Source organism: Schistocerca gregaria, chromosome 1, assembly GCF_023897955.1.
Source record: "Schistocerca gregaria isolate iqSchGreg1 chromosome 1, iqSchGreg1.2, whole genome shotgun sequence".
NCBI lineage: Eukaryota > Metazoa > Arthropoda > Insecta > Orthoptera > Acrididae > Schistocerca > Schistocerca gregaria.
In genome coordinates this window covers 162,345,385-162,371,865 of record NC_064920.1, presented here as the reverse complement: position 1 = coordinate 162,371,865, position 26,481 = coordinate 162,345,385, and the positions used below count along the sequence as shown (strand labels likewise).

The 26,481-nt window shown below is 38.3% G+C and overlaps 2 protein-coding genes across 5 annotated transcripts in view; both read right to left on the bottom strand.

Annotated features, from left to right (window-relative positions):
* LOC126335878 (glutaminase kidney isoform, mitochondrial-like) overlaps positions 1 to 26,481 on the bottom strand; it is a 306,299-nt gene that overhangs the window by 256,845 nt on the left and 22,973 nt on the right. The gene's annotated exons all lie outside the window — the stretch shown is intronic.
* On the bottom strand, positions 9,520 to 13,907 carry LOC126335888 (uncharacterized). 4 transcript variants are annotated; one of them, XM_049999376.1, is made up of 3 exons: positions 13,847 to 13,907; positions 12,161 to 12,222; positions 9,520 to 10,206 (listed from the first exon to the last, which is right to left on the bottom strand). In XM_049999376.1, exons 1-3 carry the CDS (start codon positions 13,856 to 13,858, stop codon positions 9,915 to 9,917), a joined length of 366 nt encoding a protein of 121 aa, XP_049855333.1. In that variant the 5' UTR covers positions 13,859 to 13,907; the 3' UTR covers positions 9,520 to 9,914. The 4 variants fall into 4 exon arrangements, with proteins under 4 accessions (XP_049855333.1, XP_049855340.1, XP_049855319.1 ...); XM_049999383.1 differs by lacking the exon at positions 13,847 to 13,907 and adding an exon at positions 13,750 to 13,834; XM_049999362.1 differs by lacking the exon at positions 13,847 to 13,907 and adding an exon at positions 13,623 to 13,823.

Here is a 26,481-nt window from a genome sequence, read left to right as displayed (position 1 = left end):
ACACTTTCTTGATCCAACCACACCAAGTGAAGTCTGCTTTATTTTAACATGTAAACCAAACAAACATTCCCATAGTTTTTATGATGTATCTAATTATCTTTTAAAGCAAACCTTCCATCATGTGTAACCCCTGTCAGATATAATAAACTGCTCTTTATTGTCAGGTCACTTCCTCAAACTTTTTAAAGCAGCAAATACTGTTACATTTTAAAATGTCCACGGATGGCTAAATAAATAAATAAATGTTCCTCCATTTAAAAAAGGGGAAAGGAGTGATGTAAAGAGCTCCATCTTATCAAGCATATCAAAAGTCATTGAGGGAGGAGTATATAACCATGCTATTAACTTCTTGGAAAGTAACTGATTATTGAGTCTCCACCAGTTTGGGGTTTGGAAAGGGAGATCAGTAAGTGGAGCATTATATTCATTTTCAGGTGAAATTTATAGTGCATACAGTGAAAGAAAACTCACAACAAGTGTATTCCTTGAACTCACAAAGGCCTTTGGTCCTGCTAACTGTGCATTACCTTTGGAGTAACTACTGCATTATGGAACTAGGGAAAAAGTAAATGTCTGGATTAGATCACATCTTTCAGACAGAGTGTAGAAAGTTGTAATGACATCAAAAAATGGTGAAAGCATTCAGCAAAATGGACGAGTAGTAAGACAAGACATTTCCCAAGGTTTCATGCTTGGTCCACTTCTATTTCCATTTATAAGTGATTTGGCCAAATGCATTCAGGAAAGTCTACCACTAATATTTGCTGGTGACACTAATACATTATTTTCTACTCACGTCTTCAACTCAACAACAACATTGCTGACACAAACTCCAATCTGGTAAATTTATTAATTAGAAACACGTTCCTGCTAAATAAAGTCTACATTACTTTCCATTCATCACAAAAGGTATAGGGTGAAGTGCAATAAATTGCTGATTTAGGAACTAAATAAAAAAATAATAAACACTTACAAACTTACATTTTTATTTTTCTCGTATTAGACAGTAATGAAGTTTCTAATTACATGCTTTAAACAGTATATCTGGAAAATGTCTGCCTTCATAATCCACTTACTGCCACAGTCATTTTCTGAAGTTCTCGTGCACTCTTTCAAACGTGGCTCCTGGTATTCTTGCAATTTCAGCATAAATATTGTTCTGTACGTCTTCCAGCATGTCGGAATGGTTACAATACACCTCTGACTTCAGGTAATGTCAAAGAAAAAAACTGCAAGGGTCTAAGTCCAGTAGTGATCATATGGGCCAGTTGAGATCCCCCATATGAGGGAGGAAATGTTTGTTTTGTGGTTGGCAGGAGAGCCAACACCGTGTTACTAGAGGAGGCTGAAAGGCACGCGATTTAGCTCATGCAGGCTGGCGTGAGGTCTGGAACAGGACAAGGAAATTAGAATTTCAGAAATAACGGACGTAGCTGGTGGAATACTTAACTAATCCATTAATGACGAACGTCGCTCTTGACGGTACATAGTTCACAATATCAATAGTAACTGATAATGGCGCCTTGCTAGGTCGTAGCAAATAACATAACTGAAGGCTATGCTAAATATCATCTCAGCAAATGAGAGTGTATTTTGTCAGTGAACCATCACTAGCAAAGTCGGTTGTACAACTGGGGAGAGTGCTAGGAAGTCTCTCTAGAGATGCCGTGTGGCGGCACTCGGTCTGCAATCACTGATAGTGGCAACACGTGGGTCCAACCTATACTACCGGACCGTGGCCGATTTAAAGGCTACCACCTAGCAAGTGTGGTGTCTGGCGGTGACACCACAGTTTGTCTCAAAAAATTCATGGCAATGCCTGCTGTGTATGCAGTCACACCATCTTGTTGAAACCAGGTATCCTGTAATTGCATTGCCTTGAAAGCCAGTTGGAAAAACTCTTGCAGTATAGTTAAGTAACAGTCAAAATTCACAGTTACAGCATGATGATTTTCCTGGAAAAAGAAGAGCCACTGATGCCTACTCATGATATGGCAAATGACACAGTGATGTGGTCTGAGTCCAGGGGTCTCTGGTGAATTTGTCTGGGGTTTGTGTACTCCAGTAACACATATTCTGTTTGTTTACACACCCATTGAGGTGAAAATGTGCCTCATCAGGAAAGAACGCATTTGTGTCATGGGGTATGGTTACAAGCATGTCTTCACAAGATGTTCTTCGAGTTACATAATCCCGTACTGACAATTGCTGGACCATGCACATTATATAAGGTGAAAATTCAGTTCGTCATGAAGAATATGGTGGAGAGAACGTCTTGAAATGCCACAAGCAAGTGGGTGTTTTTGAGATGAGCATTTCGGAGATTGCAGTACTGCTGCTCTAACTCATTCAACATTTTATGCTGTTCTAATACTTCTCTCAGGTCCTCTTCATACAGATTGCTCATCCCTTGTTATTGTGAATACATTTTACCCAATTTAAAACTGAGTTCGATCCAGGAACCTGTCCAGTTCGGGGTACTGCAAATCGCAAACAAAAAGCGTGCTCCGCTGCAATGATCAAGTGGGAGTTCGACCAATACACTTCAACACAAAATGAGTCCTCTTCATGTGTCCACTGCAAGAATAACAATTGAATACAAACTTCCCATTGGTCACTTTAAACCACACCCACTCTCCTTCTGTTCAACCAACAGCGCCGCCACAATATGAATTCTAAAAAAGAAATTTACCATGCTCCACCCTGTACCATCAGTGGTAGATAATATGAACAGAAAATGTGTCCATGCATAGAGAAATAATTACAAAAGTCCTTGTTGTGAGGATGGATGACACACTTCTATAGGGCATACATAAAAATAAATTGTTAAACAGAATGAGCGGTCTGCATTGTGTATTTAGTATTCTAAGTAAAGTTTGTGACTTAAATGAGTCTGCTTAGCACTCAATAATGAAGTACTGCATTCCATTTTGGGGCATTTCCCACAAGAAGATATTAATTATGCAGAAACAAATGACTGAGTTGATGAAACAAGTGACACTTTCTTTCACCACTAGACTTTGGTTTAAGGGTCTCAGTACCTTGCCACTGCCTTCTATCTGTATTCATGAAACAGTGTGTTTTTATTCACAAAAATCTGCATGTATTTCCATTAATAGAGATATTCATATCATCAAATTTGATATTCCAATGAGAGTTGATCAATGGCTATGTAAAGCACACTGTACTATGTGGTACAAGGGGGTACTTCTGTGCAAGAAGCTACCTGAAGGTTTAAAGTTGTATCACAAACGATTCAGACCCAAAACAAAATTACCCTTTATGAGAACTAATCTAAAATAACTTTGTTTAATGAAACTTGAATATGTGTGTGCTACCATTAACATCAACCTTCACCTGACTTATATGTCTCATTTGACAGATATAACTGTTGATTCTTTGTTGTGACTGTCTGCAAACATGATGTCTAATATAATTAGTGTATACATGTATGACATTGCAATATGTATTTGAGTGCCTTATGTAGAAACATGTTCTAAGAATGATAACTGTCTATGAACAATGTGTGTCTTACATAACTGAACATTAAAAAAAATATTTGTATTTATCCATGTATATCACTGCAGTGTTTTCTATGACTTATCCTATATCTGTAACAACACTGTAAGATTTCTGGAATCAGTAAAATCAAATCAAAACAAATTGTAAATCGAATTCCCTAGATCCTGTAGTGAGGGGTACCTGGGTTGTGGAACAAGGTCAACATGTACATTTAATTTAAAGGCAACATAAGACCATGAGAATACATAAAATAAGTGAAAGGCAACTACTTACTTACAGTAGATTGATGTGTGGCACATAGACAAAAATAGCAGAAAACGGTGTTCACTAGCTTTTGAGCTATGACTCTTTTTCTGGTAGAAAGAACACATATTCACCCACATAACTACACTGACAGCCAAATAAATGCTACCATGATAACACTGATCATTGATTTTTGAGTATTGAGAGCAGTTTCCTGGGCTGATGGATGCTGGGTGGGGTGGGGGGTGGGGAGGGGGGGGGGGGGTAGGAAAGGATGCACAAAGCAAGTAGGGGATAGTGGGATAGTGCAAGACAGGAGCAGGAAAGAGAGATGATTCAGTGGTTGCATAAGATGAAAGAAGTTCTGAGGGAGTAGGGCATATAAGAAGTACAGAAAGAAGAAGGAGAAAAGTGAGAAAAGTTGAGTCAGGGAGGGATACGGTGAAGGGAGAGAGAATAGGAGAATGGTGGAAAGGGGAAAGGAGGGAGGGAAGGAGAGAGAGAGGTATGAAAGGGGTGAGAGAGAGGGAGGAGGGAGGAAAGGGGGGAGACAGAGAGAAAGAGAGCAAGAGAGAGAGCCTACAGGGGCAAGAATGGTGGAGAAGACAGTGCGGGATCTGGTTCAAATGGCTCTGAGCACTACGGGACTTAACATCTGTGGTCATCAGTCCCCTAGAACTTAGAACTACTTAAACCTAAATAACGTAAGGACAGCACACACAACCATGCCTGAGGCAGGATTCAAACCTGCGACCGAAGCGGACACGCAGTTCCAGACTGTAGTGCCTACAACCGCACAGCCACACCGGCTGGCTGCGGGGTCTGGGCAGGGACTGAGTGGTGTTGACAAAAGCAGAAGAGAAAAAGGAAAGGGAAAAGATAATGTGAAACAGTAGGAAACACATTAGTAAAGACTAAAGCCAGGAGGTTGTGAGACTGCAGAAAATGCTGGAGAGACAGTTCCCATCTGTGTAGTTCAGCAAAACTTGTGCTGGAAGAGTGTATCCAAATACCCATTAAAGTAATTTGTGTTGTGGTATACAACATGTTCAGCACCTGGATTGTGGGCAGCCACAGTTTGACAGAGGTTATTCATGCTAGAAGACAGTTGGTTGCCTGTCACACCCACTAACTGCAGCATAGCTAATACACTGATAAGCCAAAATATCATGACTCCTGCCCACCATGATGTTGGATGCTGACTGGTGGCATTGTGGGTGTTTTATGTGGTAACAAAAGTCTGTAAGAGGAGCAGACACAGATGGAAGATCACCCTAGTGAAGATATGGGTTGCAAATTGACAAGCAACTCTGATAAAGACCAGATTATTATTACACAGAGCCTGTGAAGGAATATCTGGAAAATGGTGAAGCTGGATGAATGTTCATGTGTTACTGTCATGAGCATCTGTGGGAAGAGGTAGGACAGTGAAAATGCCACTAGGCACTAAATCGTTGGATGTCCACAACTCTTCACAGAATGTGAGGTTCGGAGGCTTGTCTACTCTGTAAAGTAGGATAGATGGTGATGTGTGGCATTTCTGGTGAAAGAATCCAATGCTGGTGCAAGCACAAGTGTTTCAAAATGCAACGTTATTGTACATTGCTGAGCATAGAGCTCCACATCAGACCACCCCTAAGTGTTCACATGTTGACCCAACAACATCATCAATTATGATTGCAGTTGGCATGGGACCATCAGAATTTGACCCTCAATCAATGGAAACATGTGGGCTCCTCAGGAGTATCACATTATTGCTACACTAGGTCTATGGCTGTCTCCATAAACACTGTTGTCGAAATGAATGGCAGCTCAAAACGTGCAACGCGCCTGGGATGTACGCTGGTGGAAGCAGTATTATGCTATGGCAGACATTCTTCTGGACCTATGGTAGTAACTGAAGACAGGTCAACAGCTGCGAACCACCTGTATCCCTTCATGCTTGATGTCTTCCCTGACAGTGATGTCATCTTCCAGCAGTATAACTGTCTGTGTCTCAGAGCCAGAAACGTAATACATTGGTTTGAGGAGCATTATAACAAACTCATGTTGATGTCTTGGTAACCAAATTCACCTGATGTAAATCCTATGGAATCCATATGGGTTGCTCCATCTGGTGCTATCATCATATACACAAATCACATTATTTATGTGAACTACATGGCCTGTGCATAGACATACCTCCGCAAACCTAGCAATAAACTGTCAGATTCCTGATATGCAGAATCATGTATTTTGTTCTGAAGATGGAAAAACAAGCTATTAAGCAGATGGTAATAATATTTTGGCTCATCAGTATTTATAACATAGTTGCTTTCACAAGTGCCCCAACTATCCCCTTTTATACTCAGTAGGAAATGCCTGTGACTGTTCTGCAGTAGGAGGTAGAGGATGAGTGTATGGGACATGACCAAGTTATCCACAAGGGAATGTCCTGTGGACAAGGATATTCTGTAGGCTGGGAAAACCTCAGAACACTGCTTTGAGTGATGTGAAGAGAATTTTAGGTAGGATATCCCTCATCTCAGGGCATGATGAGAGGTAGTCAAAGCCGTGGTGAAGAGTGTGGTTGAGCTTTCCATGGCCAGGGTGATACTAGGTGATCAGAGGAGTGCTGGTTGGTTGCTGGTTAACAGATTTACTACTGTCAGAGGAGGAGGCAGCACAGGAGGTCTGTTCATGGAAGACCTGGATAGGATATTATCCTTCAATCAAGGCTCTGGTAAGGTTACTGGTATACTTAGATAACTCCTGCTACCCACTGCACATGCAACATCCATGGGTGGCAAGGCTGTAGGGAGGAGACATCTAGGAAGGTGGCTTGTAGAGTTGAGAAAGACCAGGTTAAGTGAATTAGGGAAAGGGTGTTGGGGTTATGGAGTAACGAGGAAAGGTTGTCTTTGCTATGTGTTCAAATCATGAAAATGTCATCAATGAATCTGAACCAGACAATGGAGTTCAGGCATTGCCTTGATAGGAAGGGTTCCTCCAAATGACCCATAAATAAGTTGGCATTCGATGGTGCCATATGAGTACCCATGGCAGTATCATGCATTTGTTTATAAATTTGGCCTTAAAAAGTGAAACAATTGTGAGTCAAGATGTTTCTGGCCAGGAGTATTAAGAATGAGGTGGTGGGTTTGATATTAGGAGGATGCTGAGAAAAGCATTATTTCAAAACTGCAAGGAAATGGGAGTGAGTGTGTTGGCAGACAGAACACTGTGTCCAGAGCGATCAATAAGGAGTCTGGTGGTAATAGGACAAAAATTGTGGAAAGATAAAGGAAGTGAGCAGTGTCTTTGATGCAGGATATGAGGTTACGGGCAACTGTTTAGACGTGTTTGGTGAACAAAGGCAGATGTTGGTTATTAGGGAGCATTGTAAACAGCCACAATTGGAGACCAGTTGGGAAACCTGTGAGGTTTGGTTTGCGGAGACTGGGGAGTAGGTAAAATGTAGAATTGGGGGGTTTTGCTGGTGTGAGGAGGGATCTGCATTCAGGTATCATGTTTTGGCATGCACTTAATGCCTTGAGGAGTTGCTGGAGATCATGTTGGATTTCTGGTGTGGGGTCATGGTTGTAATGTTTGTAAACAGAGGTGTTGGAAAGCTGGCAAAGACCCTCTTTGACATGGTCACTAACATCTATTACCACAGTGGTGGAGCCTTTGTCTGTGGGAAGGATGAACTGTCAGCTGGTACACAGAGTTCCTTATTTAACCTTGGGTGGAAAAGTATTCTGCCTTTACACAGAGTCTCCTTAAAACCATCAAACACATTCTGCACATATCCATGGGACATTGCTGTTAGTTAAATTAAGTATAGATGCTGCAATTCAGACCTGTTCACCCATTAATTTGTGATAATTTGTGGTAAGGATTAAAGAGACCTAGAAATTAGGCTAATTGTTTCTTGGTCCCTGGCTGTGGAAACCCTTTTATACAGAATGGTGCTTGAGAAACTGGCTCGAGTACCAGACTGCTAATTGTGATCCAACAACTGTCTTCTATGATTTCAAAACAGTTACTAAATTTTGTACTGTTGGTATGGAAGACATTGCAACTTGGTTGAGACGTGTGAAGTAAATATCTGAGTGAGATGCATCTTATTCCAGAAAGAATCATGTCTTCTGGTTCATTTAAGGCAGCGTGGGACACTTTTACAAAGAAGTCTCCTGACGTTCCCATACCAGCAAAGAACAGTATCCAGGATTTTGTGACAAAGCTGCATATGGCAGGCGCCTTATAACAAAAAAAAGAAAGAAAGAAATACCTACACATGAATGGGAAAAAATTATTTCAAAGTATATTTCAACTGCATTATTAGAAATGTTGTGGTTGTACAATTTTTGTCTAATCAGACTTCCTCTCATACATTTCAATTGTAGATCCAGGCAGCAGACTTCAAGGACACCAGTGTGTGTCAAAACATAAGAAAATCCTCTTTACTTGTTTCTACTTCACTTCAATAAAAAATACTTAATACTGATATCAAACCTTCTCTTATTCCAAAACATATATGATACAAAACACTTGTAGCCCAGCATACTCCAAGCAGCAATTCTTAACAGAAACTTCTACATACCAGACAGTGAGAAAACCAAATCATGCATGAAGAAAAATGACCTTTTTTTCATTTGTCTGCACCTAACCACGCATTCATAATTAATGTCTTTGCCAACACTTATGGTCAATTGGTGTTTCATTTTTTGTTTATAATAAGTTTGACTTTACGATATCCTGAGGGTCTTTCACCATGTACCTACACAATTGCCCCCACACTGTATGTTTACATGGTATGGAGATGTACAGTGATTTTTTTATTTCATATACCTATTTACATTTGCCGATAGGGGTTGATGCCCTTTATTTGTCAGCTTCTCTTTTATTTAATGGAATGGACTGTCAGCTTATCCTATGTATGCTAGAGTTCTACAATAAATTAAAAGATTATATACATCATATGATAGTCCATTACATATCTGAATTTAGCAAGCTGATAATAATGTTCAGTTGACTTTGGCCTCACTGCTGGGTTTCGTGCTTGCGCACTGGAAGATTTGGTGGCTAAGAACTAGTCTCTAACAGTCAGCATGGTAGCTACTGCCATCACACGTGCATGCACCAATTTTCTTATTGTTGATTTCACATTGGGTGTTACACTTTCACCTCAGTACCACATATTAAAGAATTGCCATGGCATTTGTCCTTATTCTGGGTCGAGTGGATGTGTGCTTATTATTCAAAATCTGACACTCTGGCTGAAGATCTCCATTTTTATGGCCCGGGCTTAATTATTACCTGTCGTACATACATTTTCAGTGGAGAGAATCCTGGCCAGCAGCATCCATCTATGAGGTAAGTACTGAATCGAACAACTATTATTAGCTTATTAATGTATCAAGAGTTGTGAACCATGATACTCAGAAATTATTTCATTGCACATGCATGTTAATGTCAGAACACTTGACCATCCACTTGTTGAAAAACATATATAGCCATCCAAAACATTGTATAAATTGTTTGTCTTTAAAGTTCATTTCTTCACATGGAGTTTGGCTTCCAATCTAAATTCATACAAATATTGAGTTACAACAATATAAATAACATGATAGCTTATACTTATGGCTGACATTCCATCCATCACTTATACTATTAACATAAATTTCTTAAGTTTTAAAATGTCGGTTTTTTTTGGGGGGGGGGGGGGGTTCTGTTACTTCAGTTTGTTTCTTAGTTTTAACTTATCCTCGTTCACATCACATATACTAATTATTATATGCACATTATTATGATACAATACATGAATATGATACATTCACACTTCATTTTATAGACAGGCTTTTATCACTTATGGGAGTTCATTTCTTCCTTAGGCAGAGGAGGTAGAAAACCATTGGAAATAGGACTAAAACATTACACACTGCTGGCCTAACTATGCTTGGCACTGCCTCCTTTGTTTGGGAGAGAAGAAAGAAAATGCTCATTTACAGGTTCAAGGATTTATGAGGAAATGTTATTCATACAGTCATGGACTAGTTGCCAAGGAACTTATATTTCATGCAAAAAATGTGTACTGACTAATCGTTCACGTAGTATCATGTTGTTTCTTCATGTGTTAGTGCTGTTTACTTCAATTCATATGTAACTTAGTGTGAAATATGATGAAGTTTTGACCATTGTAGACTTATCTTTCTTGAATACCTGGAAATGTCAGTATTCATGCTTCCATGTGACATGATTAAAATTAATTGCTTTTTTGTGAAATCACATGCTTGAATGGTTATGTGTACTCTGCAGCGAATAGGTATTGATAAATGACACAGAGATATACTACAATGATGCATATTTTTATTTTTCATTGCCTTATGATCTTCGTATTTGGTACCTGCTACTCTCGACATAATTCTCTTCTTCTGCACCATGACGATGCACTGGTCACTGAAAGAAAAAAAAAACTTTATACTAACTTAAAAACTAATTGCATTATGTAGCTCAATGGACACTGATACATTTGGTCATTACATCCATCCACAGAGATTTCCATACTTTGTTTAAATTCATAGACATTCGTTTATCCTGGTACCCTTTATGATTATTTACTCTGCAAAGAAAATTATTTGACATTTCTTACAGTATTTTTTCTTTTGTCCTTAGCCTACACATCTCGTATAATTTTTCATAATGCTTCCTTTTTCTTGTGAATATGTTGTATATAGCTTAGTATTTAATTAAATCTCTGCATCTCTTAGATAGTATATGCAATTGCTTAGTATTTCCATTTACTTTGTATTTAAATTAAGTACTTGTACATATTGCATTCCTATTTGGTTGCGCATTCTGGCAGACTGTTGCGCATGCGCACATGTTAATGCCTCCTCACCTAGTACTGATGTCAGTGCATATTGTTGAGTGCACAGCAGGGTGATAAGTTAATTCTTTTTATACTTTTGCTTCATGTGAAGCAGTGTATTATTTCTCATTCCTGTTGCTTTTATGCTTATGTGTACAAATCAAAATAATTACTTCTGCCTTACACATTACTTTCTCTTATAATACACTGCAGAATAAAAATTACCCTTAGAGTTATGCAAACTGTGTACAATTATCTTGTGATAGAAAGAAAATATGCTACCTAGCTTCATCATTCTACACAAGCCTTTGTGAGGGTGGGGACTCTTGTCTCTCCCTCATTTCTTATAGAATAATCTGTACGTCCCAGGGCATGGTATTTTGGAAATTATATATTGTCCTAAGTAGAGTACTTGCCCTTTCTTATTCAGTTTGCCAAATTTTGTCAATTTAGGGTGTGCCGTTAAGAGGACTTGTTGCCTTTCAAAAAATTGCATAACATGCTTCAGTTTCTTGCTATAAATCTTCTTCCTATACTCGGCCCTGTTTTCTAGTGTGGCCATGGCTTGTTTGATTTTGCTTTGTAGTATCATTTCTGTAGTGGATAGCTTTGGTATGGGCAACTACCACGCATTCGAATGTTTTGTCCATAACATCAATTCATTAGGTGTAAAACCTGTTGAAGAATGTGGAAGGTTATTGACAATTTGCATGAGTCTTTAAAGACTCATTCAACTAGGTGAAAAAAGCTTACTAATGTGTGCTTTATGCCCTGTGAGGCCATAAATTGTTTCCATTTTTGCCCAACAAAATATGAAATATTATGAGTTAGTTTTGGCATATTGCACACTTTCTATATACCTGTAGGACTCGCCTCCTCAAATTTGGAAAATTTGTCAATTTTTCAGTACATTTGCCTACTACATAATGTCCCCATACTTCATGTGTGTGTCTTATAAATTCGTCGATATAAACTTCAGGGATACACACACACACACGCCATTGATCACATTTTTCATGTTTCCTATGAAACAAAACACCCTTGTACTCCTGATACCATTTACTTACTGCCCCACCTTCATCTTGCTTAATGTTTTGCATGCCTTTACTCCATCTGTGATCTTGTTGCTGTATAATTTTCTTTTGCTTACAAAACTTGTGATAATCAGACTGTTGTGTTGTACCTTACATTAATAAAGTTTTGATTTCTGTATCTTGCTCTGTTAAGTCACCAGATTCCTCTAAACCTTGTGGTAATCTAGACAAGGCATCTGCAATAACATTCTGACTTCCTATAATATAAATTATCTCAAAATTGAATTCTTGTGAATATAGACACCACCTAGCTAAACTACGGTGCAACAGTTTACACAAAAGAAATGACAGTGACTGATGGTCATAATAAACTTTGGTATTCTTGCCCCACAAAAATATTCAAACTTTTTAAATAAAGTATTACAGCTAAACTTTTCAATTCTGACACACAGTAAGATTTTTCTGCTTCTGATAATGAACGATTAGCAAAACTGATGACCTTGTGTACCTCTTTACCTTCTGCCTTTCGCATCTGGAACAAGCATGCCCCCAACCCCCGAGATGAGGCACCTGTGCATAGAAAAAAATCCTTGTACATATCATGGTGGCTAAGAATGTTTGTATTGACTAATGTATGCTTAATGTTATTTGAGTCCTCCTGACACTTATCATCCCATAGCCAAGGCCTATTTTTTCGTAACAAGTTGAGTAATGTATCACTGTTCATCAGTTGCTATGGTAGAAATTTACAAAAAAACAGATAATAGTCCTAAAAGGCTTTTAGTTGTTTTTTATTCCTTGGAGCTGGACCATAGTGTATGCCATCAAGTTTTATCAGATCATCTAATATACGTTGTTCTGACACAACACGTCCTAAAAATTTGACTTGCTTCCTACCAAAACTAACCTTTTTTTAAATTGGCTGTTACTCCGTAATCTGCAAATCATTGAAGCCCTGATCAATGAGCCTGATATGTTCTAACCAAGTGGGTGTTGCTATTAGCATGTCGTCCACATAAACAATGGCTATGCTAAGCAAATCTGGTCCTAAAGCCCTGTCCAATGCAGATATAAACACACCTGCACAAATATTCAGCCCAAAAAGTAGAATACGGAATTCGTTACCTCTGCCAACACAAAACAATGCTGTATATTTTCGACTTTCTTCGTGAAACTTTATTTGCCAGCACGGCATCTTCAGATTGAGGATACTGAAATATGTTGTATTGTAAAACTATAGAAACTGTTCATCCAAATTGTCTGGTCTTATGCATATTGCTACTATAATCTTATTGATATCTCTAGCATCTAGAAATAATCTTACAGAACCATCTGGTTTGCTTACAGGTAATATTGGACTACAACAGGGTGAAAATGAAGGTTGTATAATTCCCCATTTGATCATATGATTGAGCTCTTCCTTTACTGCCTCTCATTTTGCCAATGGAATAGGATACGACTTTACACACAATGTTTCATGTGGATAGACTTCAAATTTACATTCACAGCCTTTGATTACTCCTGTCTCCTTAGTGAAAACATTGGCATACTTAAATAACAAGTTAGAAAGTCGTTGATATGATTTTAGTATCTGTGATTCACTTAGTTTCTGCTCTACCATTTTGTAACTATCCTCAGTGTTTGCTTCCTGTTCAGTATCAAATTTGTTTGTGAAATATACAGCTGGAAATGAATATTGAATTATTACGTATGACCCCCCCCCCCCCCCCCCCCCCCCCCGGCTACCATGTGTAGTCGATAGAAAAAAATCTTATCCTTTACATAAAAGTGGCATTTACTATGTCAGTCAGTGTTTTGTATGTTCTAAACGTGTCCATGCCACTCAGACAATTAACTATAAGTTTGTCAATTATAAGAAAATCGCACTTCATTGTAAAATGTTCAGTTTTTAATAGAATAAATGCTTAATGTATAACCAATCTAGTCTTACTGCCTGTAGCAATTTGCACCTTGCAATTTTTGACAGGAAATGTTGCGAATTTGCCTCTCCAATTCACAGAAAAATGCATTTGACATTAGGTTGGTAGTTTAACCTGTATGTAAAATTAACTGTGTGTCAATATTAAATATTTTCACCATAATGATTGCTTGTATTTGTTCTTCCTGGATATTATTTGTTGTATCTAACTCATACTGCTACACATCACCTTTGAAGTGTCTTTGTTTGTCAAACCTTATGAAACATGTTTGCAGTTTTGCATTGCCCCCACTCCCAGGGAGTTCAGTTGCCTGTGGCTTAACTACGAACGGTTGGTGTTTACTAATGGCGTAGTGTGACGCGGTTCATTATCTGGAGAAATTTCAGTTAGTGGCACTATGTGGATACTTCGCCGATTTATGTCGTTAGCTGCCGTGCCGTTATTTTGCTTCCCAGATATCGGCTGCGGTACAGCGTAAGGCACGGCATTGTTGCCGTACGTCAGCCACTGATGCGGCTGACTGTTTCTGTTTATGTTCCGCATAGGGCCTTCTGATGGTGGTTTGTAATTCGCTCGTACATTGATATTACTCTTGTTGTTTTGAAAATTTCTTTTAAATCGTTTTTTTTTTCGTTCCCGTTGCCGTACTCGCCTCCGGGTATGTAACTTTGCTGTTGTGAGTACCACCCTTGCTGTTTGCTTAAATCACGTTTTACTGACTGATTTACATAACTATGTTGTTGTGCCTGATTTTCAGTTGCTCTACTGGGTACAGGTCTTTCCTCATAGATTAAGTCGATAGAATCAAGCACTAACAAAACATTCGGAGTCGTGCTCTGACGCTGTGACAAATTTTTCTCTAATGTGCGATGATAAACGAATTTTCAAAATTTTTAACATGTCTACTTGTGATACTGGGTTCTCCCATTTGCGTGTCTTGTTCAAGTATTTTTCATAGTATCCACATAGACCACCGTATTTGGCACTGAATGGTACGGAACTGAAAACCTCGCGTCTGAATCTTTCTTGCACTTTCTCAGACCAGTATTTGCCGAGGAAGGCGCTTTCAAATTGGATATAAGTGCTGCAACGTTCATCCACTTCAGTTGTCCATAAAAGAACGTCACCTTGTATATCCCACGACAAATCTGTTTTTCTGTGCTTCCGTCCAGTTGCGTAGAAAAACATGACGAAAAGCATTGATAAATACTACTGGATTCATTCTTTTACCTTCGGTAGTTAATGTAGGAAACTGTCCGACGTCTCAGCAAACCTTCGTCTGCAAAAACAGCTGATAGACACGTGGCATTTTTGGTCGTATTTATGTGGTTATGGTAGTTACCTGTCATTCCAGTTGGTAATGGCTCTGGTATTGGAGTTGTGGGTATGTTTACATTTTGCGCTCTAGAACTGTCACTGGTATCTGCTGTGGTACTGGTGACAATTTGTGGATAAATACCAACAGGTTGTGGTTTGTTCACTCTACCCAATGTATTGTTTACGTGCATATTTCGAGATCCGGTAATATTTTCTTCTAAAAGATTGCAGATCATATTTTCCACGGCTTCTAGATTGATGTTTAGCTTGTTCACTATTTCATTTTCTTTTTTCTGAGTAGCCTTTTCTACTACATCTGTGTATAACTTATAGTCTGTTACTAAGTTCCGTGCAGTGGTATTACCCTTATCTAACGAACCTGCTTCAGCTTGACTGATGATACAAGTATCACTCGGATTTTCGTTATCTTCTCCCTCTCCTTCTTAGCACATGCTGAGTCAAATACTAATGTTGCTACCCTTAAAGTAAGCTCTTCTAAACTAGAGATTCACCTCCATAGTCTCTACTTAGTTTCTTAACGACAGTGGTTACTTTTCTTACTGTCAAACACAATTGGTTTTGTGTGACTTCAAAATTTGTGTCTGGGTCTGTAATTTTCCTTATCTGTTGACCTAATCGATCATGATGGTCGTTAAAAGAATCTACTGTTTTAACTCCGTGTTGCTACCGTTAACCTTGAAGAAAGTACTTCATGCTTTACTTGTTTTTTCATATCATTCAATTTTTCGTCGACTTCAGTGCGCAAATTTTTGGCCAAGTCATTGAACTGTGAGACCGTATCTTGCAAATCCTTGAATACTTATTTTTCTTCTTGTTCCATTGTATTTAGATCTTGTGTAATGGTGTTCAGATTGTATGTCCAATTATCAATTTTGGTATTCGTATTTTATTTCATATCACTGAAATTGGTGTTCATATTTGTTTCATATCATCAAATTTCATGTTTATATTAGATAATAACTGCCATAGCAGTGCTTCAGTTGAACTACTGTTGTTGCTGCCAGCTTTGCTTTGTGACCAAGTGGTGTTTGTAACGTGTTGTCAAGATTCATATTGGAATCGTTCTCCAATGTTTCATTCATGAGCGGGATGCCGCTTTGGGAGATGCGTGACATTGCCTCATCAATTATAAACATTGTGTCGTCAAGGTTATTCTCCTGTGGAGCGTCGCTATCATTTGTTACACCTGCAACACTCATCTCTGACCCACTTAAACTTTCTGCATTAAGCATGCATGGCGCCTGAACTTCAATTGTTCGATAGCACAATTCTACGCCATATTGACTGGTTGTGTTTTCGCTGTTGCTATCAACAATGGACATACATTTTTCTGCCATGTTGTATGAATATGCAAAAATGAAAATTTTTACAAAAATGTTAAAATTTCATATGTTAATTATTACACTCGATAAATGTAATTTACGTGATGTCAAATCCTGTTTTACATCTATTATGATGTGCAAACTACTGTACTGCAATTCTTTATGTTTTACTGACAACGTGCATCACACTGAAAAATTCCTGTAAATTTTTCACAATAAAATTCATAGAAGGGAATAAGACGTGCTACCAAGTGGTAAAACACAATCAACTTGTATTGCTGACCTACCTTTGCTGCGCCAAACAAAACAGCTTACTATGGAAAATTTTATATAACCTGTGTCCGATTCTTATTTCTTTCCTAAATTTTCTCCTCAATTTTTGCCGTTTTGCTTTACTTGCTCCGCACTGTGATTCATGCAAACAGAAAATACTGACAATTGGATTTTATGACTAATAACAATGTCATAGAAATTTCTTACAATAACAATTGTTAACAAACACTACTCACAACAGTTGCCCTGAAGTCCCAGCACTCAGGTCGCCAGTTGTGTTATTAAACAAAGGAAATACAGTACATACATATGAATGGAAAAAATTAATTTAAAGTAAATTTCGATTGCATTATTAGCAATGTTGTGGTTGTATGATTTTTGGCTAATCGGACTTCCTCTCTTACATTTCAATTGTAATTGCAGGCAGCAGACTTCAAGGACATAAGTGTGCATCAAAAATAAGAAAATCCTCCTTACTTGGGTCCACTTCACTTCAATAAAAATATTTAATTCTGATATCAAATCTTCTCTTATTTCGAAACATATATTATACAAAACACTCACAGCCCAGCATACTGTGAGCCGCACTTCTTAACAGAAACTTCTACATACCAGAGAGCAAGAAAACAAAATCATGTATAAAGAAAAATAAATGACAGCTTTTTAATTGTATGTGCCTTACCATGCATTCATAATTAACGTCTTTGCCAATACTTATGGCCGATCAGTGTTTCATTTTTTGTTTTTAATAAATCTTAACTCTACAATATCCTGGAGGTCTTTCACCACGTACCTACACACAAGCATATAGGATCAGCTGCAAATGTAAAAAAGAGTAAATCCCCATCTGTACATACACATGCTGTGATCACAGATATTCAATCACAAATGATACAGAGTCAAAATAAATTGACACAAAAATTGTTGCAACAAGTAAAGGTTTCATTTAGGTCTTGTCAGCATGTTTTACACCATCTATATTGCTGAAACCCTACCATTGCATGTGTTCAAGAACTGAATTTAGAAGATAAGGCAAAATGTGTGAATTACTGAATGTGGCTACATGAAACAATTAAGAGGGGAATGTTGGATCTGCTGCTGTATTTCATGAGTGATGAAGTCTGGTTCCACCTGATGGGACATGTGAGCTCCCACAATGTTAGGTAGTAATCAACAAATGATCTCTATATGATAATGAGAAATGTCTTCACTGTGAAAAAATCAGAGTGTGGCGTGCTGTGTCATCAAGTTGCATTGTGGGTTCCATATTTTTTAAACAACAGTTAACACTGTTGCAGGTTTGTGAATCCTTCAAGAATTTTACACAGTGTTGACTACCCCATGCTGTCTTTCAGCAGGACTTGTCACACTTCCTGTGAGTCAGTCTCATGAATTCATGACAGATTCACAGGAGAAAGATATGTTTTCAAAGGATTATGGCTGCCATGTTCCCCGGACCAAACCACTTGTGACTTTCATCTGTGTGTCACACTTAACCCTCTGACTGCTGTTGACGAGTTTACTCGTCATACTGCGTGCCGCTCCCTGGGTGCTAATGACGAGTTTAGCCGCGACCGCCGGTTTTCCCCTGAGCGCTGTTGACGAGTTAAGTCGCACTCGCTTGCCAGCCCCTGAGCGCTGATGACGAGTATACGCGCGCCCGCTACCTGAGTGCTGATGACGAAATAGCTCGGACAGCGGACTTCCTCGTCCCATGTCTCAGTAGCCTTTCGCAGTTGTGGCCGTTAGCTTGTCTGTTGTGAGCTTAGGCTTAGCACTACAGTTCACTGTTCATCGGAATTCACATCAGAGTTCTTCGCGTCCTGTATTTTGCAAGGAAAATGGCGAGACGTCATGGTTGCACTGAGTAAGAAATCATGGAGATTCTTACGAGGAGCGACAGTGAGGGTGAACTACTTGATTTTGACGAAAGTGATAGCTCTTCCACAGAGTCCGAAAGCTCTATTCATAAACCGCCCATGTCAGCAGGGGTGTAAAGCAGTCTCATGTTTCAACAAGAGATGTTAGCTGTTCTGAATCTCACGCATGTGGCGATACACTGTCGGGACATGTGAGTCAAATAGGAAATGAGTGAAGTATTCTCTCAGTTTTCATGTTATTCTTTACACAAGAACTGATGAAATACATAGCTGACGAAACGAATCGGTTTTATTTATTCACCAAGGAGAATACTCCCGAATCAGTGCATTCTCGAATCTCAAAGTGGAAGGATACTGGATATGAAGAAATGTATTGTTTCATAGCTGTTTGTCTTCTGATGCCTAGCGTGAAAAAACTGAAAATTAGAAAATACTGGACCTGAGATGTTCTTCTAAATACGCCAATTTTTAGTGAACTCATGTCAAGAGACAGCTTTTTGTTACTTATGAGAATGTTACATTTCAGTGACAACTCTGCCAATACTGGAGGAGACAGATTATTCAAAATTAAGAACATTGTTAATAAGTTCGTACAGCTTTTCGTTGTGTATTTAATCCACATCAGAAACTCTGCATTGATGAAAGTTTGTTATTATTCAAAGGACGCTTATCTTTCAGACAATTCATTCCATAGAAATGGAGTAGATTCGGTATAAAAACATTTGTGTTATGTGATTGTAAGACTGGCTAGTGTTGAATTAATTATTTATACAGGGCCATCAACAGAAACTGAGTTCCACAATTTGGGAAAAAGGTGGTGACATAGTGGCTACACTTATGAAGCCCTATTTAGAACGTGGACCTACCCTCTATGTCGATAACTGGTACTGAAGCCCAGACCTGTTTGCCTGGCTTCACAGTCATGGGGCGAATGCATGTGCAACTATCTGTAAGAACAGACACAACATGCCGAAACTTCAGAAAAAACGGGAACATGGAGATATTCAATTTATGTATACTGATGCAATGCTTGCTTTAAAGTGGTGTGACAAAAGGGAAGTGTGGATGTTGACCACATGTAACACCACAGAAATGGTTGACACAGGAAAGATTGGCAGGAATAATGGAGAAAAAATTAAGAAACCACAAAGCATTGTAGATTATAACTTGAATATGGGACCAGGTGACCATTCTCACATGCTGCTTAGCTCTGTCGGATGTATACGGAAAACAATGAAGTGGTATAAAAAGTTCTCTTTTCACGTTCTAGATCTGTGTGTTTTAAATGCTCATGTCCTACACATATCACTAACAGGTCGTAAAATGACGATAGCAGAGTTTCATCTGTCACTGGTAAGGGAACTTACAGAAACGTATGCGTTAGAGCGCAAAAAAGTTGGCAGAGGAAGGTGTTCTGATGATAATCCTCTAAGATTTGTGGGGAGGCATTTTCCAGACATTATAACAAGTGAGCAATCCAAGAAAAGTGCGCTAACGCGTGGATGCATTGTTTGCTGGAAACAAAAAGTGCGTCGAGAAAGCAGGTACGAATGTAAAACTTGCAAGATACCATTGTGTGTCGTAGCCTGTTTTGAAAAATACCACACAAAACAGAATTACTAATTGCAGCATAGAACGAATACCATAATGCTATTAGAAAAATACTTCGAAAATGAAAAAAATTATAAAAAGGGAAAAACAAAATATAAATATTTTTAACTTCGCCAGTGCCGGTCCAAAGACGTATCAAAAAGAAGGATGGGAAACATATTCACAAAGTGTAAAAGTAACGCCTAACTTTACAGTTCATGTCTTTGAATTTTCTCTATAAGTGAATTTAATGTGCTAACAAAAAGACAGAGATTTCACAGCTTTCAAATGTTGGAAAATCTGTTGGATACTTATGTGGAACAATCTCAAGTATTGTACATATTTCGTCAAAGAAACAAAATTACGCATAATCGGGTAATGACAAAGTGCAACAAATATTCGGGCAATTCAGCGATACAAACAGTAGGCCATGTGATATTTCTTATCACACCAGAATACGAATTTAACGACGTGAAGCAAAATTGTTCTTACCGTTGCTCACAGTAAACTCCAATGTTGTAGCGCGATATGAAAGATGATCTGTATGTCGCTTTCTCCTATAAACGACGTAATACGATGTTCTGAACAACAAAAATAAGGTACAGTAATCTATAATCTATGGCTTATTTTATTCGTTCTTGAGTTTGCACGGTGAGGAATGCATAGATAAATGCAGACATTATAAACGGGTATCCAAGAAAGAACAATAAACTATTGATTAAAATCTAATGAATCACGTCACTTTCGACATAACTACAAAAATAATGCAAGTAAACTACAAGCAAGATATTATTCTTGGTGACGAAAAATAGTTTTACCAGACAGTTTGATTCTGTAGTAATTCACCTGCAGGGGAGCTACGTAGTGAGAGCATTTACGAGTATTCTGTATCAACTGTGAGAGGACACAAAATTTCGTGTGGAGTCGCAGTCACTGCAGAAATATTCAGCACAGCAAGAGTCAGGCAGCGATGAGCTCTCCGCCCCAGGAGGTAGCTCGAGAGTCAGGCACATTAGCGTAGGTATACGGATGACAGTGCAGACAGCAGCGCCTAAGCGAGCCAAGCGGATCGTGGGCCTCCGATAGTCAAAGGGTTAAGAGAAAGGTGTATGCAAATAACCCAATATAGTTAGGAAACTTGAAGGACAATACTTTTAATGAAATTTTGAGAACTGATGCGACAGAGTTGTGCAAAGTATATACTAACATGAAATGGCATGTGAGAAAGTGCACTGAAGCATAAGGGTTTTATTTTCAGCACTTGATGCAATGCACTGTAAAAGACAAGATCAGTTCAGTAAATACAGCTTATTTGTTATTTCTTCATTATCTAATTATTACATAATTTCTATTTGTTGTTACATCTCTTCATGGTGGGCAACAACTCATGGCTAACTGGCAAACAGTCTGTAGTTGGGGTCAGATTTTGTGCACCACCCTGTAACTTCCAACATAGCATGATTTGTACTTTGCCGGTATAATATGCCCTGAAAATTGTAGATCACCTTTTCCAAACTCAGATTCAGCTAAACTTACCATAACATCACCCTTTTGGTGAACTCTTAGCAATTGTTCCAACATCTGATTACGCCCGTGCCAACTCCTGACAGCAATTAAAATATCATCTATGGAGACAGTAATTTAAGACAATAGTTTACTCCAAGATGGAATACAACAGGGGAGGGGGGGACAGGGAGCAACTTAAAACAATTTTCGGCAGAGGGAGAAAGTTGATACTGTATTGAGAGAAGTTGATACAGTATTGGGGGCAACTTGATATAAATTTGACACACACAGAAACACAAATAGATGCACACACACACTCCATAACATTCCACCTCTGTATGTCTGTAAAATTTGTACTGTATTATCATTAAATGTTGGCTTCTACTTATCTACATGACATAAGGAAGTTATGTCCAATATTCCCACATTTGCCTCGTCACTGTCATCATGATAGTCAGTAAATTTCATCTCTTTGATTTGTACAACACAATAAATTTCCTCCTCCCCCATCTCTATCCCTCTGTTATGCCAGCTGTAATGAGACAACACCATTATATTATAGACGGAATGAAAGGAATACAGTTTTTCCCAGTAGCTCACAACTCCCCCATGAGCCGACATCTCCAGTAGCTGAAATTCACAGTAGCTGATTAATACACCACAGAAAATTTCCTCTCCCTTTAATTCTTACATTAATTATAAAAAAACATAAAAAATCTTTCAAAGCAATTGAATAGACTGCCCTTGGTCAGGGTTGCACTACACAATGGAAGCATCTAATTGGATGACAAGTACTTGTGGTGTGCACAAGGGATTTTTCAGGTCAAGTGATAGATGCAGTCATCTGAGGAACACTCTTGACTGCCAGGAGCTGTGTGATTCAGGATCCGAATGCACCCATCAAAAGACGCACATGCAGGTTACAATAACATTGTCCATTGAGTGCATTGCAATCAAAGATTCGGGGGAAGTAAACACATGAAATATTATGCCACCCCACATTATACACGTGAATGACCAAAATTATCATGCTTGTCATAATTCTGGATGTACACTCATACGGCAAGAGGTGGGAACATATAATTAACAAATAGAATGGCCTGCCCATTCCCTTGACTTAAACCCAATCAAGAACATGTGGAATGTGCTGGAGGTAACATAATGCAGCCTGTCAACATGCAGCAACGACCATCCAGCAGTGTCAACTCTGCTAATAGAGGAACGGAATACCCTATCAAAAGAACTCCTTATGAACCTATTGGATAGCACTGGAGAATGTTGCACACTGTGCATTGCCATCTGTCATGATCACACACCCTATTAATAACCACGCCTTGCCTTTCATAATGTCCAGAAAATCGTCATAAATCATAGTGTATTTATTGTCTCTGAACAAAAGTGTCTTTTTTGGTTGTGTATGGGTATTAGAATAATATAAATTTATGTTCTAGCTCACTTTTCCTAAAACCCCGATAAATCACAAAATTGCTTAGAATTTCTAGATTTTTCCAGTTTTTGGGAAACATACATTTTTATTATCATATAGGATCATAAAAGTAAATGAAGGTAAATTATCTGTTTTTCCAAGTATTTTCAACATTTCTAAGGAATTTTCATCATTTTTTCAAGTATTTTCGCCAATAATTTTGAAAATTTGTTGCATTTATCCAAAGGTTTTTGAAATTTGTTCCAGATATTACATAGCAAAATAGCCAAATTTCCGTCTTCAAATATAGACATAAGAGTTTCATTTCATGTCGTCATATTAGTCTAAAAATTCTGTATCATAAGACTTACTAAAAGTCTCCTTATTTTTTTCTTTCAGTTTAATATCTTAATCTTCAAAAACTTAAAAACCTTATCCACTTATTAGTTTCAGATATCTGTGTGGTAAAATACTTTTAAATTCATTATTGAGTTCCATTCAAAAAAAATGTCCATATTTTGTATTTAGATAATTACATCCAATAATTTTACACAAAATAACTACTTCTGTTGTTGTGGTCTTCAGTCCTGAGACTGGTTTGATGCACCTCTCCATGCTACTCTATCCTGTGCAAGCCTCTTCATCTCCCAGTACCTGCTGCAGCCTACATCCTTCTGAATCTGCTTAGTGTATTCATGTCTTGGTCTCCCTCTCCGATTTTTACCCTCCATGCTGCCCTCCAGTACAAAATTGGTGATCCCTTCATGCCTCAGAACATGTCCTACCAACCGATCCCTTATTCTTGTCAAGTTGTGCCACACACTCCTCTCCTAACCCAATTCTATTCAGTACCTCCTCATTAGTTATGTGATCTACCCACCTAATCAGCATTCTTCTGTAGCACTACATTTCGAAAGCTTCTATTCTCTTCCTGTCGAAACTATTTATCGTCCATGTTTCACTTTGATACATGGCTACACTCCATACAAATACTTTCAGAAACGACTTCCTGACACTTAAATCTATACTCGATGTTAACAAATTTCTCTTCTTCAGAAACACGTTCCTTACCATTGCCAGTCTACCTTTTCATATCCTCTCTACTTCGACCATCTTCAGTTGTTTTGCTCCCCAAATAGCAAAACTCCTTCACTACTTTAAGTATCTCATTTCCTAATCTAATTCCTTTAGCATCACCAGACTTAATTCGACTACATTCCATTATCCTCATTTTGCTTTTGTTGATGTTCATCTTATACCCTCCTTTCAAGACACTGTCCATTCTGTTCAACTGCTCTTCTAAGTCCTTCGCTGTCTCTGACAGAATTACAATGTCATCGGCGAACCTCAAAGTTTTTATTTCTTCTCCATGGATTTTAATACCTACTCCAAACTTTTCTTTCGTTTCATTTACTGCTTGCTCAATATACAGATTGAATAGCATCGAGGAGAGGCTACAACCCTGTCTCACTCCCTTCCCAACCACTGCTTCCCTTTCATGTCCTTTGACTCTTATAACTGCCATCTGGTTTCTGTACAAATTGTAAATAGCTTTTCGATCCCTGAATTTGAAAGAGAGTATTCCAGTCAACATTGTCAAAAGCATTCTCTAAGTCTACAAATGCTACAAATGTAGGTTTGCCTTTCCTTAATCTTTCTTCTAAGATAAGTCATAGGGTCAGTATTGCCTCACGTGTTCCAACATTACTATGGAGTCCAAACTGATCTTCCCCGAGGTTGGCTTCTACCAGTTTTGCCATTTGTCTGTATAGAATTCGTGTTAGTATTTTGCAGCTGTGACTTATTAAACTGATATTTCGGTAATTTTCACATCTGTCAACACCTGTTTTCTTTGGGATTGGAATTATTATATTCTTCTTGAAGTCTGAGGGAATTTCGCCTGTCTTATACATCTTCCTCACCAGATGGTAGAGTTTTATCAGGACTGGCTCTCCCAAGGCTGTCAGTAGTTCTAACGGAATGTTGTCTACTCCAGGGGCTTTGTTTCGATTTAGGTCTTTCAGTGCTCTGTCAAACTCTTCACGCAGTATTGTATCTCCCATTTCATCTTCATCTACCTTCTCTTCCATTTCCATAATATTGTCCTCAACAACATCGCCCCTGTATAGACCCTCTATATACTCCTTCCACCTTTCTGCTTTCCCTTCTTTGCTTAGAACTGGGTTTCCATCTGAGCTCTTGATATTCATACAAGTGGTTCTCTTTTCTCCAAACATCTCTTTAATTTTCCTGTAGGCAGTATCTGTCTTACCCATCATGAGATAAGCCTCTACATCCTTACATTTGTCCTCTAGTTATCCCTGCTTGGCCATTTTGGACTTCCTGTCTATCTCATTTCTAGGACGTTTGTATTCCTTTTTGCCTGCTTCACTTGCTGCATTTTTGTATTTTCCCCTTTCATTAATTAAATTCAGTGTCTCTCTTGTTACCCAAGTATTTCTACTAGCCCTCGTCTTTTTATCTACTTGATCCTCTGCTGCCTTCACTTATAAACTTGTACTACTGTAGTAGGCATGGGCTTCGTGTCTATCGTGACCACAATAATGCGTTCACTATGCTGTTTGTAGTAGCTTACCCACACTCCAATTTTTTTATTCATTATTAAACCTACTCCTGCATTACCCCTATTTGATTTTGTATTTATAGCCCTGTATTCACCTGACCAAAAGTCTTGTTCATCCTGCCACCAAACTTCACCAATTGCCACTATATCTAAGTTTAACCCATCCATTTCCCTTTTTAAATTTTCTAACCTACCTGCCCGATTAAGGGACCTGACATTCCAAGCTCCGATCCATAGAACGCCAGTTTTCTTTTTCCTGATAACGATGTCCTCTTGAGTAGTCCCCACCCAGAGATCCGAATGGGGGACTATTTTACCTCCTGAATATTTTACCCAAGAGGACGCCATCATCATTTAATCATACAGTAAAGCTGCATGCCCTCGGGAAAAATTACAGCCGTAGTTTCCACTTGCTTTCAGCCATTTGCAGTACCAAAAGAGCAAGGCCGTTTTGGTTAGTGTTACAGGGCCAGATCAGTCAATCATCCAGACTGTTGCCCCTGCAACTACTGAAAAGACTGCTGCCCCTCTTCAGGATCCACATGTTTGTCTGGCCAATCTACTAAATATACTAAAACAGATACAGCTACAAAAGATATTGGAATATGAAATAAATCATCTTGCTACATGAACTGTATACACCAGTATTTTCAGACAATTTTATAACTGCATCACATAGGGAGGAAATTAATTATATGCTTCCTAATGATAATTATGTCACAATAAATCTTAATTAAAACATGAAGAGAGTCTTAGAAGCTTGTGAAAATTTTTTTGTTGATAACCTAGAAAGAAATATTATAAACATACATAATTTTGAGTAAGATTTGACACGGAAAACCAATATTGTCACTGTTAAAACATTTAATGTTTTTGATATCACATCATCTGCACAAGACAAAATGATTTCTTGCTTTAAAAATATTTTCTTATTTGCTTATGTAATTCATTAATAATTTCTTCACAAATA